Here is a 25592-nt window from a genome sequence, read left to right as displayed (position 1 = left end):
AAATATGTTTTGAGATAGAAAACTTTAAAAAAGTCTGTTAGAATCAGAATTTATTTCTTTAGTTTAAGCATGTACCTCCACATACCAGAATTATCATAATTATGGTTATTTAGTTTAGAAAAAAGGCGGCTTAGAGGAGACCTATAACTATGTATAAATATATCAGGGTCCCTTACAGAGATCTCTTCCATGATCTATTTGTACCTAGGACTGTATCTATTACAAGGGGGCATCCTCTACATTTAGATGAAAGAAGGTTTCTACACCAGCACAGATGGGGATTCTTTACTGTAAGAGCAGTGAGACTGTGGAATTCTCTCCAGGAGGAGGTGGTCATGGTGAACTCTAAAATAATTTAAAAGGGGTCTGGATGCATTTTTGGAGAATAACAACACTACAGGTTATGCATTCCAGATTTATAGGGACAGAAGGTTGATCCAGGGATCTATTCTGATTGCCATATTTGGAGTTGGGAAGGAATTTTTACCAGTGAAGAGGAAAAATGCCTTTCAAGACTTCCTTAAACATAACCCTGATGTTATAGCGCTCTTAGAATCTCACTTCACTACGCAGTCTTACTCCAAGTTCCTCCACTCTAAATTTAATCGCTGCTTTATGGCTTCCTTTGCCACCAAATCTAGAGGAGTGGTGCTGCTTCTTAATAATGCATTTTCATTTCCTGTCCAGAACTCCCATGTAGATCCAGATGGTCGCTATCTCATTCTGGAGGGGCTCTACCTCGAGACAAAACTATGTATTATTAATACCTATGCACCTAATGAGGATCCCCTTACGTTTTTCACCCAAGTAGCATCCAAACTTGAAACTCTCTCATACGGCCGTCTGATATGGTGCAGGGACTTTAAAATGGTCTTCAATGGAGTTCTGGACAGATCAAGTAGTGCTTTATTTAGACTTTCTGGAGCTCAACACAGGCTCCTGCTTAAAACCTTTCTAGGTAATGAACTCTCTGACACTTGGAGGGAACATAACCTGGCTCAATGAGGGTACACATATTACTGACCAGCCCACAATCTTTACACCCGCATAGATTGGATACCCACCAACACCATCTCTTTATCTCATCTTCTTTATGCTCGTCCAATTCACTGTGCTTGGTCTGACCACGATATGGTATTAGCATGTTTTCAGTTTGGGAGTAAGTGTAGTACGCCATTCACCTGGCGTCTCAATGAATCACTTCTCTGTAGCCCACACCTTCGAACACAACTCGAATTGGACCTTTCCGATTATTTTACCAATAAAACTTTGGAGGCCTCGGATGTGAGATGGATCTGGATGGCCCAAAAGGCCTATGTTAGAGGTAAAATGATTGCTATGGCTTCTAAGTTGTGGAGAGAACGTAAAAAGATACAGGCTACTTTAGAGAATAAACTAGCGAGACTAGCCATTGCTCACCAACACAATCCTACTTCTTATCTTCTACAGGCGCTGCGGACAATGAAATTACAAACGCAGTGCTTACAGAACATACGGAGAAGGCGTTGAGATGGACTCAAGCCACATACTATAAATGGGCTAATAAGCCTGACCGTTTGTTGGCGTCCATGCTCAAACAGAAACCGAAACAAAATAGGGTCCATAGCATACAACTTAGACCAGAGGTACCCAAGTCAGATCCATCCCGCATATATGATGTCATTCATTCTATTCCTCTTTGTACAAGGAGACCGCCACTGTACCCTCATCTCGCTATCGCTGACTTTCTCCCTTCCCTCAATCCCCCCTTATACTAGAGATGCTCTTAATGCTCCTGTCTCTCCTGAAGAGGTCTCTGAAGCAATTTCGACTTGAAACAAGGCAAAGCCCCAGGTCCAGATGGACCTCTCCCCAATTAAGATTGAGCGGGAGACTCGCCAGGGGTGTTTCGGGGTGCTTTGTTCGCTTTAGCTATAGAGCCCCTGGCGAAGATGCTCTGTGACAACCCTGTAATTGCAGGGGTGACTATCGGATGATCCGTGTATAAGGTGAACCTGTTCGTGGATGATTTCTTACTCACCCTTACGAAGCCACTTATTTCCCTCCCCAACCTATTTGCAGTCCTGGACCGCTTTTCAACCTTATCAGGCCTGGTTGTGAAAAGATACAAGTCAGAACTTCTGCATGGTCCTACTCCTCTCGACCCCTAATTTCTTCTCTACTTTCGTCCTGCTACACTTGCTCAGCTTCTTCTCTGTAATGCTCCCTCTTCCTTTCCTAGGTGTGTATCATTGAAAAACTATTTACTCTATCCATATTCTTTCTGTTCTTTCATGTGGCTCTCTGGGCCTGTTGCTTCTTTTGTCCCTGCACAAGCTATGGTCTCGCTTTATTCTCTTCTTTTGTGGCGGTCTGTACGATTTAAGCTTTCTTTACAATCTCCTATCTCTCCTGCTATCCCTCTCTTTGCTAACCCATTGTTCCCCAAGGGCCTCCGAAGCTTTGATTTCTCGTGGTGGACCAGGCACAACTTGACTACGGTCCACAACTTCTTGGTGAGAGATTCTAAAGGATTCAGTAGGAGGAGGGCTATAATTGGAAGAGAAAGTCCCTGTAGACATCAATTTCTTCCTCAAGTATTTTCTTTCCTTCGCTCCCCAGGATGTTGTCCTGGACTCCACGTCCTTTGAAACTATGGCCCTGTACTCCCCATTAAGTCCAGGTTCATTGTCTATTCTCTACTCCTCCTTTAATGCCCCACCGAAAGATGAAAAACAGACCTTTATGTCGCAATGGGAAGAGGGTCTCCAGATCACTTTACCCATCTCTAAATGGCATGAATATTGTGCCCAGCTCAGTAAAGGGAGCTGGCAGGTAGCTCTCACTGAAACTGCCTTAAAAATTTTGCAACGCTCCTATTATGTCCCTGCCAGATTACATATAATCTACCCTTCCGTCTCCCCTCTCTGTTTTAGGGGATGCTCGGATGTGGGTTCCGTGCTCCACACCTGGTGGTCGTGCCCTAGGGTCACGGCCTTCTGGCAAGAAGTGATGGACCTAATTTCCTCAATAACGTCCAGGCAGTGCCCTATGGACCCGGCAGTTTGTCTGTTGGGCCATAGGCCTACTGGAGTCACATCTGCACTATTTTGCTTGATTCAATTTATCCCTCTGGTGGCAAGAATCCATGTGGCATCTAAATGTCGCTCCCCAGATTTATCCCTTGCAGCTGTGATCTCCCGGATTAATTTCATTATGTTGTCGGAAAAGTTAAAAGCCATTTGTGCTGACACAATGGATCTATTTAACCCCTAAGTCCTGTGCCTGCTCCCGTAATATAATAATGCGGGGTCATGCGGTGACCCCGTGTCATATCGCGTCGGTCCCGTAGACCATCAATGGCCGGTGCATTGCCGTAGAATGAGATTTGCCATAGAATGAGATGGTCCGCCTCCATCACATCCTATTGGCTCACTCTTGTCACGTGACATATTTAAACGTCACGCATCGATGCGCACAGCAGTGTCAGTTTGGCTATCACAGGGAGAGGATCTCCTCTCCCTGTGATAGCTGAAGCTGCACGGAGCTCTCATGGCCTCTGTGACCCGACAGAAGTTCACACATTTACGCAGCTCATACGGCTGCCTCATATACATTTACTCTATTATTACATGTACTGTTGATCCACAGCGCTATCGATCCCAATGCCCGATGGCGCTGTCAGTGTGCATCCCCGCGAGCGCCCCACGCCCGCAGCTCTACTCCCCGTCCCCACGCAGCTCTACTCCCCGTCCCCCCGCAGCTCTACTCCCCGTCCCCCCGCAGCTCTACTCCCCGTCCCCTGTTAACGCTCAGGGAGCGATCCACAGCGCTATCAGGATCCCTATGCCCGATGGCGCTGTCATCAGTGTGCGTCCCCGCGAGCGCCCCACGCCCGCAGCTCTACTCCCCGTCCCGTTAACGCTCAGGGAGCGGGTAACAGAAAGTAGAGCATCGGGCGCAGGTTAAGTTATTCGCATAGTGCTGCGCATGCGCAGTACTACTTTACCTGCGCCCGATGCTCTACTTTCTGTTCCCCGCTCCCTGAGCGTTAACGGGACAGAGAGTAGAGGGGACGCACACTGATGACAGCGCCATCGGGCATAGGGATCCCGATAGCGCTGTGGATCGCTCCCTGAGCGTTAACAGGGGACGGGGAGTAGAGCTACGGGGGACGGGGAGTAGAGCTGCGGGGGGACGGGGAGTAGAGCTGCGCGGGGACGTGGAGTAGAGCTGCGGGCGTGGGGCGCTCGCGGGGACGCACACTGATGACAGCGCCATCGGGCATCGGGATCCCGATAGCGCTGTGGATCAACAGTACATGTAATGATAGAGTAAATGTATATGAGCTGCGTAAATGTGTGAGCTTCTGTAGGGCCACAGAGGCCATGAGAGCTCCGTGCAGCTTCAGCTATCACAGGGAGAGGAGATCCTCTCCCTGTGATAGCCAAACTGACACTGCTGTGCGCATCGATGCGTGATGTTTAAATATGTCACGTGACAAGAGTGAGCCAATAGGATGTGATGTAGGTGGACCATCTCATTCTATGGCAAATCTCATTCTACGGCAATGCACCGGGACCTGCGGCTAATACCGGACATCACCGATCGCGGTGATGCATTGTATTAACCCTTCAGACGCAGCGATCAAAGTTGACCGCCGCATCTGAAGTGAAACTGAAAGTATCCCGGCAGCTCAGTCGGGCTTTTCGGGACCGCTGCGATGAAATAGCGGCATCCCGACCATCTTACTGGACACCGGGAGAATCCCTACCTGCCTCCTCTGTGTCCGATCAACGAATGACTGCTCCGTGCCTGAGATCCAGGCAGGAGCAGTCAAGCGCCGATAACACTGATCAATGGCATGTTTATACATGCCAGTGATCAGTGTAAAAGATCAGTGTGTGCAGTGTTATAGCTCCCTATCGGAGCTATAACACTACAAAAAAAAAAAAAATGAAAAAAAAAAGTGTTAATATGATTTATTAAGTGATTTAACCCCTTCCCTAATAAAAGTCTGAAAGTTTTTCCCATAAAAGGAAAAAAAAAAACTGTGTAAATAAACAAACATGTGGTATCGTAAATGTCCGAACTATAAAAATATATTGTTAATTAAACCGCATGGTCAATGGCGTACACGTAAATAAAAAATTCCAAATTCCAAAATAGCGTATTTTTGGTCACTTTTTATATAATAAAAAAATGAATAAAAAGCGATAAAGTCTGATCAAAACAAAAATGGTACCGATAAAAACTTCAGATCACGGCGCAAAAAATTAGCCTCAAACCGCCCCATACGTGGAAAAATAAAGTTATAGGGGTCAGAAGAGGAGATTTTTCAACGTATACATTTTCCTGCATGTAGTTATGATTTTTTTTTTAGAAGTACGACAAAATCAAACCTATATAAGTAGGGTATCATTTTAACCGTATGGACCTACAGAAGAAAATTAAGGTGTAATTTGTACCGAAAAATGCACTGCTTAGAAACGGAAGCCCCCAGAAGTTACAAAATGGCGTTTTTTTCTTCAATTTTGTCGCACAATGTTTTTTTTTTCTGTTTCGCCATAAAATTACATTTGGGTAAAATGACTAATGTCACTACAAAGTAGTATTGGTGATGCAAAAAATAAGCCATAATAAGGATTTTTAGGTGGAAAATTGAAAGGGTTATGATTTTTTAAAAGGTAAGGAGGAAAAATGAAAATGCAAAAACTGAAAAACGCTGAGTTCTTTAAGGTCTGGGTTCCATGGACTTCCTCTTCTCATGCCCCAGATATGACATATTACCTCTCTTTGTGAAATGCTTGTCCTATGTTCTCCCTTATGCTTGACAACAAAACTTTATTCTTTTTGATAATGGTTATGCCAAAGCCCTTTATTTTAGGTTAGGCAACGACTCCTCCACTCCTCCTTCTCCATGTTTCACCCCCCTCCCTTTTTTTTATTTTTTTATTATTATTATTCTCCTTTATGAGCGGTGGTCGACACCATTTGATGTTCTCATTGGTTATTGTTCTTTAATGAAAAATTATTGTATCCATTGTATCTCCTGTATACAATGTATGACTATGTTTGGCTTTAATAAATTTCTCTTTTTGACACACAAGAAATAAAGTCTGAGTCTAATGAACAGTTTTTCATCTCAAAATGTATATTTAAAGGGGAATTCCAGGATTTTTTTTTGTTAGTGTAGTTCATAATATATAATATAGTGTAATTTATAATATAGTGCCTGTACCTGTGTTTCATGGTGGCCTCACAATTCTTCCGCTATTTTGGCCCCAATGTTTATTTTTAACAGCATACAAAATAAGTGTCTCAGGTTTTCCAAGGTTGCAGTGCGGCCTGAGACATTACATCACTAGTCAGGTGTTCAGAGGGAGCCTGTCATTGTTTCAATGGGTGGAGCGACAGCTGGATAGGAAGGAGATCATTCTGCAGTGAATTGTAGTTTAGCAAAAAATCTGAAGGCCCCCTGGTCAGAAAACACTGGTCTATTGTATTGAAGGGAGCACAGGCGTGTTTTAATTGGTGGGGTGGCAAATATGTGGGTGGGAGAAAAGTGACCTCACACTTACAAACAAGGAATTATGGGACTTGTAATTTAAGGTAACGAACTCAAAAAGGAAATGGCCAGTTCACAAAAAGATAGCCTCAGCATTGTGATATTCTCACAACATAGCCATTTAGCTCCAAGACAAACATGGGTCCTTCCTAAGCATGTCCATTACTGTCTAGCAGGTACATTCTAAAATCACCTTATGGTGTAAAACCCCTTTAATTCGAATCAAACTTTGTGGTTTATTGTATTACACGTACTAGTTGCAATATGCCCTCTCAAATCTACACCAATCAAAGCTCCCTCAGGGGAATATGAAATTACAGTGCAGTGATATATTTCCCACCAGGAGCTGTGATTGGTTTGTTAGTGCCAATCAATCACTGTCCCAGGTAAGGAATATGAAATTACAGTGCAGCCATTTCATATTCCCCACCGGGAGCAATGATTGGTCAGTTGGTGTTGACCAATCACGGCACCTGGAGGGTAATATGAAATCACGGCATTGAAATATCCTATTCTCAGCTGGTAGCCATGATTGGCTACCGACTGACCAATCACGGTTCCCAGAGGTCTGATAATGGCTTTCGTTGTCATGGCTACAGACAATTCCATGCGGCCTGTACTATGCTTGCCAGTGTAAGTCTCACAGGTATAATACAGTGCAGTAAAGATGTGTACTGCACTGTATTATATGTTTAAAAAAAAAAGCAAAAAAAGTATGTGAAAAAAACTAAAAGCAATATAGATGTGAAAAAAAATGAAAATAAATGTGAATTTTTTTTACATAAAATTGTGAACACACTAAATGTGAAAATTATGGCCTCCATAGTCCATAAATTTAAGGATATACAATTCAGAATGTGTCTCTTATCCCCAGAGGTTAGATACATACCAAGGAAGAAGGATTTTGACAGTATCTGTCTAGGTGAAAATCAATCACGTCCTACTTGACACATCTAACACATTGTGATGTTTCAACACACAGAAATAACTTGATAAGGACCTGTGGTTCCAAATGTCCTAGTGTCTGATGTGTCAATAATATAGGTGCAACCTACTATTTTCATGGAGGCACAGGAGGAAATTATGACCGTATGTAGGAACAGTGGGACATTATGACCGTATGGACCACAGGGAGATATTACGAACGTATGGAAGCACAGGGAGACATTAAGACCATATGAAGGCACAGGGGGACATTATTACTGTATAGGGCTCTGTGGGCCCTATACTGTGCTGAGCTTATCACTGGCCAATATTTTTTTATGTTCTGCCCAGGCTGTAAAAAGTTATCAGTGGATAACCCCTTTATTTTCTGGAACATATTATGCAGTAATTTACAATTCAAAGGGTACATATAAAATTACATACTAATTATTACTTCAAAAAAGAGGAGTGAGGGCCCTGCTCACAACAGTCTGTTTGACATATTAATACAATGCTCATACCTGAATATTTACTTGATAGTCTGTTGGACCATGTATTGAACCATAAAGTGCAAAGCCAACAACAAAAATTCTTCGATTAACTGAAAACCTGAAATAAAAATATAAAATGAAATTAGCAATGAGTAAGTAGTGAGTTTAGTAGTAAGTAGTGACATCTTATCCCAGATCGCAGGGGTCCAGCCACCCACGATCTCCAGCCAGTACCCCGGTGTTCAGAACACAGGTTTTGGGAGACCCTGGTGTCACATCCCCTCCCCCGCCCCGCGATCACACATCTTATCTTTTAGATGGGGATAAGATGTCTATGGTCGGAGTACCCCTTTAAGTGTAGCTACGGTTACAAAAACACATTGTACATCTAATTTAGTTTTACTGTATGCAACTAGAGAGAGTAGTGCAGCAAACTACACTGCATACACGCTTGGTATATGCCATAATCATAGAACTCTATGGATACATTTGGCATTTGCTCCCAGCAGATATTGCTATTTTCAAAAATCTCATCCAAAATAAATTTTTATGCTGATTTCAGAGCTGCTTTGACGCTGATTACATGTGAATATTTTGTAATAGGAGACATTGGTGCTGCATTTTTGCATAAACACACTAAAAATTTACATGGCCTTAATTTTAGGTACTGAGAAATCAGTGTAGCCATTCTAAAAAAAAAAAAGTGCATTTTTTATCACCCTATGCACTGTAAAAGCAGAGGAGCTTCTGACTATTAATTTGATTTCAGCAAAAGATTAAACATGTTCAATCTTCTGTTGGAACCCACTAGAGAAATCCTGTTTGTCAATGGGACAACACTTATGCCTACAGAAAACTGCCATTTCTAACTGCAAGACATATACAACTGTGGGACTATAATTTTTAATTTTGTAGAAACCGTTGAGCTGGAAAAACTAAAGAACAATCTTAAAAATATGCAGCAGTACCTTATTCGATCACTGGTGCCACTGTAGCCCCATCGACTTTCTACCTGTTGAAAACGGTTAATATTACACTCTTTCCCACGCAGACAACACCTTGGCCTGTCTATGAACTCTACTCGAGGTTTGGGGTTTACTGTAAAGTGCAGAAAAAGACTGACCACCTCCCGGTCAGTGAGTATACCAGACTGAGCTGGGCCTAGAAAAAATAAAATTATGGGTGAGGAAAGTTATAGATAAATTAAGGAGAGCAAATATAGAAGAAAACAAAATTTTAATGTCCAAAGCAAACCACTAAATTAAACTTTAAGGGGGAGATTTATCAAAACCTGTGCAAAGGAAAGTTGCCTAGTTGCCCATAGCAACCAATCGGATCACTTCTTTCATTTTTAACAAGGCCTCTGCCTCTGCAAAATGAAAGAAGCAATCTGATTGGTTGCTATGGGCAACTGGGCTACTTTTCCTTTACACAGGTTTGATAAATCTCCCCCTAAGTGAATAAACACAGTTTTTTTTTTACATTAACAGGATCCAAATTGAAGTTTCTTCTTATTTCTTTATAGTAGTTGGAATCATTGTTTGCTGATAAAAGGTTCCAAATCTCCTGTATATAAACAGATTTAATAGTACATAGCACATTTTCTTCTTTAGTGTTAGCTGCAGATATCAAGCATGTTATCTTTCAAATCCACGTCTATAGAGAAGATTTAGAGCTTTGACCACTATTATTAAGTCAATCAGCAGATAATTTGACATTTTTTTAAGTGATGTAGCTTACTTTAAAGCATTACTGTAATTTAAATTAAAGCGTTACTGCCGTTAGAAACAACTTTTTTTCCATGTAATAATTTTCCTAATATACTTCATTAAAAAAATGTTATTGCTAAAGATGTGAAATAAATGGTTTAAAACCATGGCCACTAGGGGTCTCTATCTTTTTAATTTTGAAAACGAACCCTGGTATCTAGGGCTCTTTGGTCCGCACTACCAGGAAAAGGACTGAAATTCTCAAGAGAGGGGGAGTGGGTGTGTGGTTTTCTCTCTCTCCTCTGCTCAGTACAGTGTATAATCCAGCTTTCAACTGTGTGAGAACAGCTGTGAGATCCAGACAAGATGCAGACAGCTTGCAGCCTCTTCAGGAGCAGCATTCACATGCACAGTGACAAGCAATACACGGTGCTAAATTACTATATGAGCATTCATGGCAGCATTAGAGTTATATAGAGCATGCATTTATGCAGGAACCTGTACAAGTGTAAAAATGTTTGTGCAGACCTCATGACAAGGGAGAAGGGAGGAGGGAGGAGGGAGGAGGGAGGAGAGGAGCTCATCATGCTCGAGGGGAAACACCTACAGCTTATGAGAGGAATTCAGAAAGACTCATTACAGGAATACATAGATCAAAAGGTATTTTACATATTAACACATACATAGGTCTTCGGACATATTACTACACAGATTTAAGCTTTTTGTTAAAATGTTCTTACTAATGACAGTAACGTTTTAACTTCTGAAACGACTCATTCAAACATGAAAAGTTAAGATTTGTCAGGGTCTCTGTGTCGAGACCCACCCTCCAGAATAAAGGATGCGGCCGACACAGTCTGATTACAGAAGACTGGCTCCATAGACTATGATGAAGAACATCTGCTGTAACCATTAAGACTGCTTGCCGAGCTAGCGAGTGAAGCGTGCTACTGAGTGATTCACTCGGCTGTAACTGACATGCAAAGGGGGTCTCAGCACTGAGGCTCCGACTTTCAAAAGTTAATTTAAATTAAGGAAATGCTTTAAATGGATGTCAGCAGGATCATGCTGCTGTAATTACAGTTAAAGGTCTTATGCCATGGTAGTTTTTATAAGGTTTATGAACATCAATTTTTCAAGTAAAAAACAAATCTAAAACTCAGACTTATCTGCCATTGTGGAATAGTTTTTCAGCTTATTTCATTTAGGCCATTTAAAAAAAATATAGAAAAAAAAAACCTTTTGTACTTTTAATGATTTTGTTCATCGCAAAAGCTATAATAAAAGAAAGTTTTAATATTTTTAGATACGATGTATTTTGAAACATACAACAATATATGGCCTAAACGTAATCTCAGGCACTTAATTTTTATGTCCGTAACAATAGCAGACAAAACAAAATTAACTTTTAGGGAACTATGGAGGAACATTTTTCCACTGAAATGAATGGGGAAAACAGCCTTTTGAGTTGTAAATTGTTATTTTTGAACATGTTAAAAAACAAAACAGCTCACAGATTGGTGTGCATACAATGAAATATGTTTTGTTTTGAAAGGCTCCCCTTAAAGGGGTACTGTGGTGGAAAACTATATTTTAAATCAACTGGTGGCAAAAGGTTACAGATTTGTAAAATACTTATATAAAAAAAATCTTAATCCTTCCAATACTTAGCTGCTGTATGCTATTAATTTATTTTCTGTCTGTCCACAGTGCTGTCTGCTGACACCTCTGTCCATGTCAGGAACTGTCCAGAGTAGGAGCAAATCCCCATAGCAAACCTATCCTACTCTGGACAGTTCCTGACATGGACAGAGGTGCCAGCAGAGAGCACTGTGGTCTGACATAAAAGAAATTGAAAAATAAAAAGAACTTTCTCTGTAGCATACAGCACCTGATAAGTACTGGAAGGATTAAGATTTTTTAATAGAAGTAATTTACAAATCTGTGTTTTAACTTTCTGGCACCAGTTGATTTAAAATAAACTGTTTTCCACTGGAGTATCCCTTTAAGCTTCTCCCTATTCAGCTAAGCTTGACTGACAGATTATTCCCAGCTAAGTTGAGTAGACAGAAACTAGATCGAAGCTAGCCAAGAACATTTTAAAACTATACTTTCTCTGAAATGCAACACTAACTTTTCTTACATCTTGTGAGATCTAAAATATTTAGTCTTAAAAATGTTTGCATTCTTACACCTGAAAATGTTTAAAAGTTTCAGCCACTAGCAACTGAACTAATACTAAATTTGCTGTTTACTGTTTATTAGGCTCTGTCCATCTTTAGTAAGAGACACCAGGACAGATCTCAAAGTGAAGGTCTACTATAGTTATCAGAGGCTGCTCCTGTCCAACCTACAGGATCTCTGCAGTTGCAATTGTGTTAGCTCCTGCTTAGTAAAAGAACATGTTTTGATTTCTGACATATATATATATTTTTTTTTTAACTATTTGACTATAGTCATATAGCTTACATTTACCTACACTCACAAATGTTTGGCCGAACATTATTCATAATAAACACCTTAACACACATAATCCTGTTTGGGCTACAATAGGCTGTAGGGAGGGCAGCAGGCAAACTACAGAGCACTATTGGCAAGGAAAGTAAAATCTATTGGAACACAAAGAGCTGTAAAGAGTGGCATCATTAAAAGGGGGAGAAAGTTGTGATAAACAACCTAAGAACACAAATCTATGGCTTTAGGGATTAAGATAGACTGACATATTTTTTCAATTTGTTAAAACTCACGTAAACTGTGTTAATAAAGAGAAGAGAGATAACTCTTATTCTCCAAGTTTTTTCAAATAAAAAAAATTTAAATCCATGATAGAGATTAGGCAGCTTTACTGTCAAAAATGTGAAAATAGTCAAATATTGAACAAGGCAACATACTACTAATAGTTTATATAAACTGTAATAAAAAGATGTTTATTTAAGTATACCTGCTGCAAATTCTTCAATGGTCATAAGAGGGAAACGGATAAGTGATAATGCTTTGCCGAGAGCTTTCCGTTTATTTTCTGAGGTTATCGGTTGCTGCTGCCTCTGGCACTCTGCCTCAGACCAGCGTACAACTGCATTAAAGAGTCTGATCTCACGAATCCCTAATGTATCCCGTTCTAAGACTGCAACAAGGGTATCTGAACAAAAGCAAAAATATGTAAATACAAGTAACCTATTTGTGTTGTCCACCCAGAGGCATAACTTTTATTACATTGTACTCAAAATGCATTTTTTTTTTTTTTTTAAATTAAGTCTCTACTGTTTCAAAAAAAATGTCTGACATATCATGTGGCAAAAAAAACAACTGATTGCTGGAACAAGGGGCAGAAGCAATGCGTGATGTATCCCTTCAGCCTTGATAAGTTTTTTTTTGGTACTCGTAAGAGTTGGAGTTAGTACTATATGGATAAGAGTGTTTCTGTGAGGCCAAACCCCACACTATTTTTCTTTCCCAGGAGAGCCATAAAAATCCAAATCAGGGTTGAAGAGACAAGGCATTAAGATAAGCCTTTCTTCATTACAGCAATTTTTTCACCACTTGGACCATAATAGAGCAAACTTTCAGGATGTGTGACAAGAAATTATTTAAAATGCCAGTTACCCACTAATATGTTTATTTTCTTGAGTGTTAACTACTTATTCTATTCATCAAAATGGGACTGTGTGGAAAAAAAAAAAAAAAAACACAGGGCTTACTATAGTGAGTTAGACCTTGTATTTTAATGTGGTATTCATAGACATCCTCAATGGTTCTGTGTCTAAATTATAAAGAGAAATGTGGACAGATGACATTTTTTTTTGCTTCTATCAGAAATGTAACATTTCCTTCAAATATGAATGTAAACAACTAAAGTCCTGTTTGCCAAATGCCATCTTGGACAAAAACACTACATAATAAAGATGTAACCTGTGCATTTGAAGATTGTCTGAAGTAATGTCAGTGCAATAAAGTGGCTCTCTAGTAGTATTTTACAGTAAAGTACATGGAAAAAAAGATTTCTTAGGGTGCATTCACATCACAATTTTGCTTTACAATTCCTATAACTGTTACTTACGGTATTGTATTTAAAAACTATATACAACCATATAGCAAACCGAATACATTGATCTCTCATACAAAAAGTCACACAACACGATGTGTAAGTTTTTGTAATTTTACAGTTTTGCACGTTTTTTTGACAGTGGTCAACCACAGCGTTGTGTGTGGTTGTGTCCCGCTTTTTTATGTTTACAAATGTTTTTTTGTCCTTTATAAAAACTGCATACGGTTTATATAACACTGAAGTCAATGGAAACCATATTGAACACACAATTGCAAACAGTTGTGTCAGCTTTTGAGGGATACGTTTTCCAAAACAAAAACTGATTGTAAATAGTGTGGCAAAATCGTGACGTGATGCCTTAAACTGTTTGATAGATGTCTGAAGACTGCATTTTGTGTTTTATGGTTTCTCTTTCATTACATTTAATTTCGCTGTATATAAAAGCATAGTAGACTATGCCATCCATTAACATATGAATTAAACATACAACACAAACTCTGTGTGAACCCAGCCTTAGCAACCAATCACAGTGCAGGTTCCAATTTCCCAAAGCAAACAATATTGAAAGCTAAGCTTTAAATAGTTGCTATGGGCAAAAAGAGCAACAAGACCATTTTCATAAATTGAGCCAAATGTGTTCAGCCTGGCTTCAGAGTGTTTTGTTTCTGTGTATCCTAACAGTCAAAACATATTTTATTTAATAACCCCTTGTTTAAAAACATTTAATATGTTGTTTTATAGTTTATATTTTTTACAATGTTACTTTCCTAATTTTTTTTCTTATTACAGCTTGCAGTAAATCAACTTCAACAGCTGACTGTCTGCTTCATCTAATATATCCCACACCTTAACAGGCATCATGGTCATGAAATTACAAACAGAGGGAGATTCATCAAGGGACTAGCTGAGTACCCGGTGTTTCCCCGTTTTTTTCCTTCCTAATCCTTGTTGGTTGCAAGAAACCGAGTAGTTGATAGCTGCTACCCTAAGACCAGATTGATATAAATATCCCTTGGTGAAAAATAATGAAATATGTAAAGAGAGAAAATCACCAATAAGGTTCAAATAATCAAAAATAGATTTACTTAGATACAAAAATGCTGACTCATGAGAAGAAGGGTTAAGGATACAGGTGAGTGCCTCACTGGAGACCCTACCTATCTAGATAGAGAACTCCTCAATCTAAGTGTGGATAGGGACGGGAAACAAATAGACAATACTGCGCATATGGATCAGTAGCCTTCTCTTGCCAACACGTTTTGCCCTTTAGGAGGTCAGGGCTCATCAGGGAATGAGAGGATACCACATATATACATTCAAGAGAGATGTTAGTATAATAAATCACACACCAACACTTGAATGATAGAGAAATAGATAGGTAGTGTAAATCACGTCAATGGGTAAGTAGGTGTCTCAACTGTTCAGAGAGAATGCTAGTCACAGTCAGTGTGGTGTCAATGTACACAGAAAAGAAAGATATAATGCAATATGGAAAGAATAGAAAAAATATATATAACACTATTGTTCCTCAATAGATTTTTGCATATATTTTATTCCGCTTCCTAGGGAACATTTCATGAGTGCACAATCGATAAGGTTACAGTGAGTAAGACCCTCAGGGTAGTATTTATAGACCCGCTATGGTGTCTCTATATATAGATCAAGTAGATGGGAATGCCCCTGGGGACAAAACCAGGGGTGTTGGAGAGCTGGAAAACCACACTTATTGGTAGAACACTTGAGACCAAACTATAAACTGATGTATAGAAAGAAGACACTTCGGCTGACATAAAGATGATGTAGAAGCCAGCATTTAGCTAGAACAGTAGGGGAATGGAGGCAGCCCGGAATAAGCCATAGTTCACTTATTGCACGATTAGATACTGCCTGCTGCCGATGAATCGATACTTGCTGCTGGTAAGCCCGGGGAGGCTACATTATATCTTTCTTTTCTGTGTACATTGACACCACACTGACTGTGACTAGCATTATCTCTGAACAGTTGAGACACCTACTTACCCATTGACGTGATTTATACTACCTACTATCTATTTCTCTATCATTCAAGTGATTGTGTGTGATTTATTATACTAACATCTGTGAGTGGGGGTGAGTAAGGGTTAAATTACCTATCCTATGTTTGTTGTTGACATATAAGTAACATGTGTGCCAAGTTTCATGTTAATATCTTTAGCCGTTTGGACATGATGCTGGAACACACACACACGCAATTTTTTTGTGTGACTTTTGTTGGCAAGCATAAAGTACCAATCAGCCCTACCTAAGCAATTTTTAGTTTTCAATTTGCAGTGGTCGGAGATTTATCGAGTGTGAAAGTCACACGTAGGCAAAATAAATAAAAAATTTTTTTTTTTTTTTTTAAAGTCACAAACCCCCTTAAAAAGTCACAAGTGTAAGCCAGGTCAGACCTGGCTTACAAACTCACCTTTAACATCATTTTTAAATAGTTGCACAAAAGTCACAAACTGCGACTATTTGCGCAGCTCCACTCCCCGGCCAACTGCCCACATCTACCACCTACCCGCAAGCTATTGCAGGGACTACAACTCCCAGCATGCCCTTACAGTGAGTACATTCTGAAAGTTATAATTCCAACAGCTTGCCGGCGGATGGACAGGGAGCAGAGCCTGCCAACAGGAATATGAAATTACGACACTGTAATTTCATATTTCTCAGGTGGACCCGTGATTGGCCCGGACCGCCTGGCCAATCACAGATGCCAACAGGCAATATGAAGTTACAGTGCCGTAACTTCAATATCCCCGCTGAGAAGCCAGGGAGCAGAGAGCATTGCAGTCAGCTTCCCTGGCTTCCTTGTCAACCGCTCTGCACAATTACAACTCCCAGCATGCCCTTACTGTAAGAACATGCTGGGAGTTGTAGTCGTGCGGCGTGGGTGGGCAGAAGATGTGCAGGTGGGTAACAAGCTTGTCACCCACTCACAAATCTCTTGCCTGCGCTGCATGACTACAACTCCCAGCATGTCCTTACTGTAAGGGCATGCTAGGAGTTGTAGTCATGCGGTACGAGATGTGGAAATGAAAGCAAGCAAGTCAGGTAAGCTTGTCACCCGCCTGCACATCTCTCACCAGCTCGCCGTTGCATGACTTACAGTGAGGACATGCAGGGAGTTGTAGCCATGTGCCGCGGGCGGGAGGTGTGCAGGAGGGTGACAAATGTACTAACCTATTATCTGTTTTTTTTTTCTTCTCGTTTCATATCAGTGTTACCTGTGGACTACTCCAGAATCGGTGAACTATGTCGATGACCAGCGTTTTTTTGTTTAATATTAATAAAATGGTTAACGAGGGCTTCTGGGGAGTGTTTTTTGGAATCATTTTAATTTTTTTTAAACGTGTTGTGTTTTTTTTTCATTTTTATTTACTTTATATGCTTAGTAGTGAAGACAGAGTCCATTACTAAGCCAGAGCTTAGCATTAGCCCCAAAAACAGCTAGCGCTAACCCCCAATTATTACGCCGGTACCCCCCACCATAGGGGTTCTGGGAAGAGCCAGCACCCACAGGCCCGGAGCGTCAAACATGGCCTAGGCGATAACAGGTTGGCTTTATTTAGGCTGGGGCAAGGCCATTAACAATGTTCCTCGCCCACCCTGGTAATGTAAGGCTGTTGCTGCTTGATTGGTATATGGCTGAGACAAAAAAAAGGGGAAACCCTATGTTTTTTTATATATATATAATTTAATTATTTATGCAAATTGTGTGGGGTTACACATATTTTCATTCTCAGACAGAAACCAACCAAGCAACAAAAGCCTGATGTTACCAGGGTGGTAGAAGACCAATGTTATTGGCCCTTCCCAGCCTAAATAACGCCAGCCTGTTATCACCAAGACCCAGGAGCGCCATTTTTGAAGCTCCGGGCACATTGGCTCTTTCCGGTAACCCTGTGGCGGTGGCTACCGAGATAATTGTGGGTTAGCGCTAGCTGTTTTGGGGCCAATGCTAAGCCCAGGTTAGTAATGGATTCCATCTATAAGACAGCTTGCACTACTAAGCCTGTAAAAGTAAATAAAAAAAAAACACAACACGTTTAAAAAAAAAACCTTATATTCCAAAAAATAATCCTCGTTAACCATTTTACTAATATTAAATCAAAACAACGCTGGTCATTGTAGTCCACCGAATCAGAAGTAGTTCTCTGCATACACAGATCTGAAAGGAGAAGAAAAAAAAAATTATAAATGGGTTTGTACATTTAGGGGTTAAAAAAATGTACACATATATATAGTGCACTTTTTTTTCCACAGCTGCGACTTGAATTGGGGTTACAAAGTGGTGTTCTGAAGTCATTTATTGGTATTCATCGTTTAGCACACACAGAGCTGCAGCATCGAAGTCTGCCGGGTCACAACTACGGGGCCGGAGTATCGTGACGTCACGACTCTGCCCGCGTATGTTGGCGTCACACAGGGACGGAGTTGATACGTCACGATATCCCATATCCTTTGGAAAGGGGATAAGATGCCTTAGGGCCGGAGTATCCCTTTAACTATAATTATGAACTGTGCTTTAAAAAGTTGTTAGATGTGAATCAACCCAAGCAGTCAGTGTCCATCCCCAATGACAAAAGCCAAGTTTACATTAAAAACTAAAAGGACCCCTTATCAATTCACTGCAATTGTCAGCATTAAATGAATATCCATACACTGCATATAGGCTGATCTCTGAGCATTACTTATTTAACAAAATGTGTTCCTTGGTCTCTTTTGCAGACAGAGCAGCAAGTGGAAGATTCCTTTCTGTTGTCCGTTGCCTTACAGCCAAGTACAGGATTGGGAAGAAGTGGGTGAAGAACAGCTGTTCACAAGGAACATAGACAGAATTAATAATATATTTTAGGGTGAGTTTACACTTACAGGTTTTGAGTAACCCCCCTTTTGCAATTATTGCTAAATAACTACAAAGATGCCGCAGTTACATAAAACTGTAGCAATAAGCACAGTAGATTTGTCAAAAGGACAAGATAAATACAAAAAGAATTGCTGTTTAAGACTATGGATGCGATTTAAAAAAGGTAGAGTTCTTTAAAGGGGTACTCCACTGGAAAACATTTTTTTTTTTTTTTTAAATCAACTGGTGCCAGAAAGTTAAAATTTTTTAAATATTAATCCTGTCAGTGCTTATCAGCTGGTGTATGCTTCAAAGGAAGTTCTTATCTTTTTGAATTTCCTTTCAGTTTGACCATAGTGCTCACTTCTGACACTTCTGTCCAGAGTAGGAGCAAATCCCCATAGAAAACCTATCCTACTCTGGACAGTTCCTGACATGGACCAAGGTGTCAGCAGAGAGCACTGTGGTCAGACAGAAAGGAAATTCAAAAAGAAAAGAACTCCCTCTGTAGTATACAGCAGCTGATAAGTACTGGAAGGATTAAGATATTTAAATAGAAGTAATTTACAAATCTGTTTAACTTTCTGGCATCAGTTTATTTAAAAACAAATTAATTCCTGTGGAGTACCCCTTTAAAAGGGTATTCCGCCCATAGACATCTTATCCCCTATCCAAAAGCATAGGAGATAAGATGTCTGATCGCGGGGGTCAGTTACTGGGAGACCCGTGACATCCTTGCATTCTGTGGTCTCTGAAACCTGAGTTTCCAGGACTGGAGACGTGACATCACGCCACACCCCTTCAAGAGGGGGGACGTCTCCAGTCCCAGAAACTCAGAGGTTCCCGAGACAACAGAATGCTGGGTGCTGTACAGAGATCGGTTCCTAGTAGCTGGCCCTCAGTGATCAGACATCTTATAAGATGTTTATGGGCGGAATATCCCTTTAATTGGAACCTGTTAGCTGTATTTGCTGCAGACACTGACGTATAGATCTTACAGCATTAAAGCAAACTGTACCTTCCTTGTAGCTAAATTTTGTTGCCAAATTTATAAATTTGACTTTTTATTGCTCAAACTGTCAAGGAGATGGGGCCAAGCTGCTCAAGTGCACCTTGATTGAACAAAACCCAGACTGTCAACCAAAGAGTGGCTGGGAGGTGAAGGCAAACAAAAAAGGCCTGTCAGGCTGTGGCACTGGAGCAGCTTAGTATTGCCTACTTGACACTTGGTAGAGAAATAATAAAGGTCATTTTATAGGTTTGTGGCTTCTATCATCAGGTCCAGGAAAAATATAATTGAAAAACGACGGGAGAATAACGGGAAAAAAATTAGTGCATGCACCGTCTTTTTCTCCTGCTAAACTAAAACAGAACCATTATAATCATATATATAATCTGGCTGTGCCCGTTGTGACCTGTCACGATAACAGGCATTAAAGGCCAAAAAAAAAAAAAGGGCCTAATGGATCAGTTACAGAAGGGTCACAACGGCAGTGTGAAAGTAGCCTAATATCTATCAAACGGTGTCTGCATCTCTTGATCGCTTATAGAGCTGACAGACTTTTTATGTAACAGAAGAGGTCCTACCTATCTGCACCCTGAAGCTTACTTCCACTTTTTGCAGGGAATGATGAATAGCTGTCCAATATTGTAGGGGGGAATTCATCAATCTATATAAAGTAATTTTAGGTGTATTTTCTTGCCAAAATCTTGTGCAAGGATATTTCCTGCGTTCTTTTTGTGCATCTTTTTTGGTGGAACTTTTTCTAAAGATGTCACCGTTCAGGTGTACCGTAGAGCCGCTTTTCCTGTAGACATGAATTTACTAACTGCGTCTTTTTTTTTGCGCACAAAAAGAACGCAAATGTCATTTTTTTGCACAAATATACACCAGCTCCGAGCACACGTATTGTTTTTAAGAATTCTAGTATCCCTATTATGCCGCTCATGGAAGCTGGAGGTCCCCTCACCTGCCTCCGCTGCCTTCCACGGGTCTTCTGCTCTGGTCTGCAATCGAGCAGACCAGAGCAAAAGATGACCGATAATACTGATCAGTGCTATGTCCTATACATAGCACTGAACAGTATTAGCAATCGAATGATTGCTATAAATAGTCCCCTATGGGGACTATTAAAGTGTAAAAATAAAAGTAAAAAAAGGTTAAAAAAATTTTACTAAATTTGAAAAACCCCCGCACCAAATAAAAACCTAAATTGTCTCATTTTCCCCTTTTTCACCCACAAAAAGTATAAAAAAAATATTTTATATACATATTTGGTATCGCGGCGTGCGTAATTATCCGAACTATTGAAATAAAATGTTAATGATACCGTACGGTAAACGTAAAAAAAAAAAAAAATCCAAAATAGCTGCTTTTTTATAACATTTTATTCAAAAAAAATTCATAAAAAATGTATTAAAAGTTTTATATAAGCAAATATGCTATCAATAAAAAGTACAGATCACGGTGCAAAAAATGAGCCCTCATACCGCGGCTTATACGGAAAAATGAAAAGTCTTCAAAATAGGAGGATTTTAAACGTACTAATTTGGTTAAACAGTTTGCGATTTTTTTAAAGCACAACAGTAATAGAAAAGTATGTTATCATGGGTATAATTTTAATCATATTGACCCAAAGAATAAAGAACACTTAATTTTTACCTTAAATTGTATGGCGTGCAAACAAAACCTTCCAAAATTAGCAAAATTGCGGTTTTCTTTTTCATTTCTCCACACAAATAGTATTTTTTGGTTGTGCCATACATTTTATGGAAAAATTAGTGATGGCATTACAACTGACAACTGGTCGCGCAAAAAACAAGCCCTCATACTCGTCTGTGGAAGAAAATATAAAAGAGTTGTGATTTTTTGAAGACGAGGAGGAAAAAACGAAAACGTAAAAATAAAATTGTCTGAGTCCTTAAGGTCCAAATGGGCTGAGTCCTTTAGGGGTTAAATGAAGGATTAGCTTTCATGGTCCAACTATACATTATAAACAAGAAACAGATAGTATGGGTGCGCTTTGCAATTTGAAGAGGAAGGTCATAGTTGCCAATATAAAAAAAAAAAAAAAAATACCCAGGAACGCCTTGGCATTGATATGTCTGGTTTATTAGGGTGGCTTGCAAAAAGATAGGGATTACAAAAATATAAATTTTCTTCTCAAATATTACCTACATATTTCCTCACTATAAATCCTTTACAATGAGACCACTATAGATTTTTTGGAGATAAAACTTTTGGAGTTAGACTATGCAAGATTTGAGTGAGAGTCATGTGACCTATGCAGTCATATGATAGGCTGGGCGTAGGATAATGATGCATCGACCGGTCGTTCTTTACAGTGCGACATCATTAGAAAAATCCTTTGTGATAGGGGAGTTCTAAGAAGAGTTAAACAGAAATAGCATCCGTGATAGGAGCATCCTAATGCTCAGGGGGCAGTGCATGGTATTATTATATTCAGGGCGCAGTGTATGGCAGTATTATATTCAGGGCGCAGTGTATGGCAGTATTATATTCAGGGTGCAGTGTATGGCAGTATTATATTCAGGGCACCCTGCATGGCATTATTATAATCAGGGCACAGTGCATAGCATTATTATATTCAGGGCACAGTGTATGCCAGTATTATATTCAGGGCGCAGTGTATGCCAGTATAATATTTGGGGCGCAGTGTATGCCAGTATTATATTCAGGGCTCAGTGTATGGCAGTATTATATTCAGGGCTCAGTGTATGGCAGTATTCTATTCAGGGCTCAGTGTATGGCAGTATTCTATTCAGGGCGCAGTGTATGGCAGTATTCTATTCAGGGCGCAGTGTATGGCAGTATTAGATTCAGGGCAAAGTGTATGGCAGTATTAGATTCAGGGCAAAGTGTATGGCAGTATTATATTCAGGGCAAAGTGTATGGCAGTATTATATTCAGGGCAAAGTGCATGGCAGTATTATATTCAGGGCGCAGTGCATGGCAGTATTATATTCAGGGCGCAGTGCATGGCAGTATTATATTCAGGGCGCAGTGCATGGCATTATTATATTCAGGGCGCAGTGTATGGCAGTATTATATTCAGGGCGCAGTGTATGGCAGTATTATATTCAGGGCGCAGTGTATGGCAGTATTATATTCAGGGTGCAGTGTATGGCAGTATTATATTCAGGGCACCCTGCATGGCATTATTATAATCAGGGCACAGTGCATAGCATTATTATATTCAGGGCACAGTGTATGCCAGTATTATATTCAGGGCGCAGTGTATGCCAGTATTATATTTGGGGCGCAGTGTATGCCAGTATTATATTCAGGGCTCAGTGTATGGCAGTATTATATTTGGGGCGCAGTGTATGCCAGTATTATATTTGGGGTGCAGTGTATGGCTGTATTATATTCAGTGGGTACAGTGTGTGGCAGTATTACATTCAGAGGGTGCAGTGTGTGGCAGTATTTTATTTAGGGCACAGTATCTGGCAATATTATAATGATTATTGTGGTCATACAGAGGATGAGGATCTGCTGACATAGTGAGGAGACAATGAAGTTTGGGCCTCAGACTCTGCAGAGAAGATGGAGCTGGAAGAAGACCTGGCGTCTGGACCAGAGGAAAAGGAACGACATCAGAGAAGACATCACTCAGGTCAGTGATATCATTGTGTATTCTCCTGACTGTCCCATCACTGCTGTAATTTTTAAGTTCTGCAGTGATGATGGGGACACTGTACTCCAATCTGTGGCCTTCAGCTGTTACCAAACTGCATACCATAATGCATGAGGCTCCAGACATGATGGGAGTTTTAGCTTTGCAACAGCTGGAGAGCAACTTGAAGTGAGGTGATTGGTGGAGCTCCCAGCATTCAGAACCCACCAAAAAAAAAAAAAATGGACTGCTTATTCTTAAATGTCGGGATGTATTTTTGGTCCCAGTCCAAACCCCCTTAAAAAAAAGTCGCAAATTTAAGCCAGGTCAGACCTGGCTTACAAAACGTGCTGTAGCATTTTAAAAAAGGTGCACAAAAAGTGGCAAACTGCTACTTTTTGTACAACTTTTTGTGAAGCTCCGCTCCCTGGCCATCTGCCCACATCTACCTCCCACTGGCTAGCTGGTAGAACTACAACTCCTAGCATGTTCTCACTGTAAGAGCATGCTGGGAGTTTAGACTTCCAACAGCTAGCTGGCAAGTGGGAGACGAGGGCGGGGGGTGTGGCTTTGTTTTTCTACTTGAGGATTGGGGGGGCAAAATGGAGCTTCGCTTGTGTAGCAAGAGTTCCTTGCACCGGCCCTGGGTAGGCAGTAATTACTTACTCTGCTTGGTGTGGGGTACCGCCCAGGGATCAGTACTAGGTCCTAAACACATTAGGTAAAACTATTACCACAGGACTACCCCTTTAAGCGCAATTTAATCACAATGTACAAATATACAGAGTACAGAGATCTTTCTAGTGATCTTTTCATACCTAGACAGGTAACCCTGACAAGGGGGCATCCTCTACGTCTAGAAGAAAGAAGGTTTCATCAACACACATAGAAATTCTTTACTGTAAGAGCAGTGGGACTATGAAACTTGCTGCCACATGATGTTGTGAGGTGTGACAAACAAGTTTAACCTCCCGATCGGCGTTGCCCCGCGTCATGGCGAGTCGGGCCCGTCCCCGACCCGTGGCTAATCGCGTGTGGCACTGATCGCATGATCACTGATCTTAACCCTTTAGACGCGGCGATCCAGAACAGCTCCCTGAGCTAACCGGCAGTGATTTAGTTTCACTTTAGACACGGCGTTCTACAAAGTGAAAGTAAATCACTGCCGGTTAGCTCAGGGAGCTGTTCGGGATCGCCGCGGCAAAATCGTGGCAACCTGAACAGCTTACAAGACAGCTGGAGGATCCCTACCTGCCTCCATGCTGTCCGATCACCGAATGACTGCTCAGTGAATCATCGATCAGTGGTTTCTTATGAGAAACAACTGATCAATGTAAAAGATCAGTGCGTGCAGTGTTATAGGTCCCTATGGGAGCTATAACACTGCAAAAAAAAAAAAAAGTGAATTAACCCCTCCCCTAATAAAAGTTTGAATCACCACTCTTTTCCCATAAAAAAAAAAAAACAGTAAATAAAAATAAACATATGTGGTATCGCCGTGTGCGGAAATGTCCGAAAGAAATATAAAAATATATAATTAATTAATTAATTAATTAATTAATTAAACCGCACGGTCAATGGCATACCCCTTTAACTTTCTGGCACCAGTTGATTAAAAAAATAAAAAAAGTTTTCCACCGGAGTACCCCTTTAAGGGGGGACTGAATGTTTTTATGGAAAAATATAATCTAACAAATGATAGATACTGGATAAATAAAAAATATATATATTTATATTTTTTTTCCTGCTTTCTATGGCTCAATGGAGTAGTAAGCTGAACTTTGACTCGTCTTTTAACCTTATAAATTATGTAACTGTCACTTCCCACTTCTATTTCTTCTTTCCCCTATATGTTTCCCCTTCATGTTTTAGGGCATGCTGCAGCTAGCAAGTCTAGGTGGAGTGAAGCAAAGATCAGTGCTTTTGTTGTCAGGGTGTAGAATCTGATAAAAAGAAAAGTGCATATTATGTCCTGACACTAGCTAGCTTCAGAACATTATTAACACTGGAGCCTGTATGTGGTGCCCAGCCTGTGGACATTTAAAATTAATATATCTGACAGTGTCATTGAGCTGCTTTGCATAGCCCCTAAGTAGCATTAGTTTTTCACATTAGTTACAGAGCTTTAAAAAACTGATTGGGATTTAATGTAGAGCCAGAACTCTCACCAGAAGGAAAAGAGGAAAAAACAACAATAAAGCCAACCGAGTACATGCGAGACAGGAGGCAAGACACACTTGTCTTTGTACTCCTCACATGGTTGCCGACACACACACTTGACACTATATGATCCAAATAAGTTTATATTTGTTTAATCGGACAACAAGACATGGTTCCAGTAATCCATGTCCTTGTCATCAGCAAAC

The 25592-nt window shown here is 40.3% G+C and overlaps 1 protein-coding gene across 3 annotated transcripts in view; it reads right to left on the bottom strand.

Moving 5' to 3' along the window:
* LOC130367941 (BTB/POZ domain-containing protein 2) overlaps positions 1-25592 on the bottom strand; it is a 120081-nt gene that overhangs the window by 17215 nt on the left and 77274 nt on the right. For all 3 annotated transcript variants that reach the window (XM_056570986.1, XM_056570996.1, XM_056571001.1), the window contains exons 5-7: positions 12613-12810; positions 8931-9123; positions 7993-8080 (exon numbers count right to left, since the gene is read on the bottom strand). In XM_056570986.1, coding sequence (XP_056426961.1) covers positions 7993-8080; positions 8931-9123; positions 12613-12810 — 479 coding nt within the window. The remainder of the gene's footprint in view (positions 1-7992; positions 8081-8930; positions 9124-12612; positions 12811-25592) is intronic.

This window comes from Hyla sarda, chromosome 1 (genome assembly GCF_029499605.1).
Source record: "Hyla sarda isolate aHylSar1 chromosome 1, aHylSar1.hap1, whole genome shotgun sequence".
In the NCBI taxonomy this organism is placed as follows: Eukaryota; Metazoa; Chordata; class Amphibia; order Anura; family Hylidae; genus Hyla; species Hyla sarda.
This window is presented reverse-complemented; position numbering and strand designations above follow the sequence as displayed.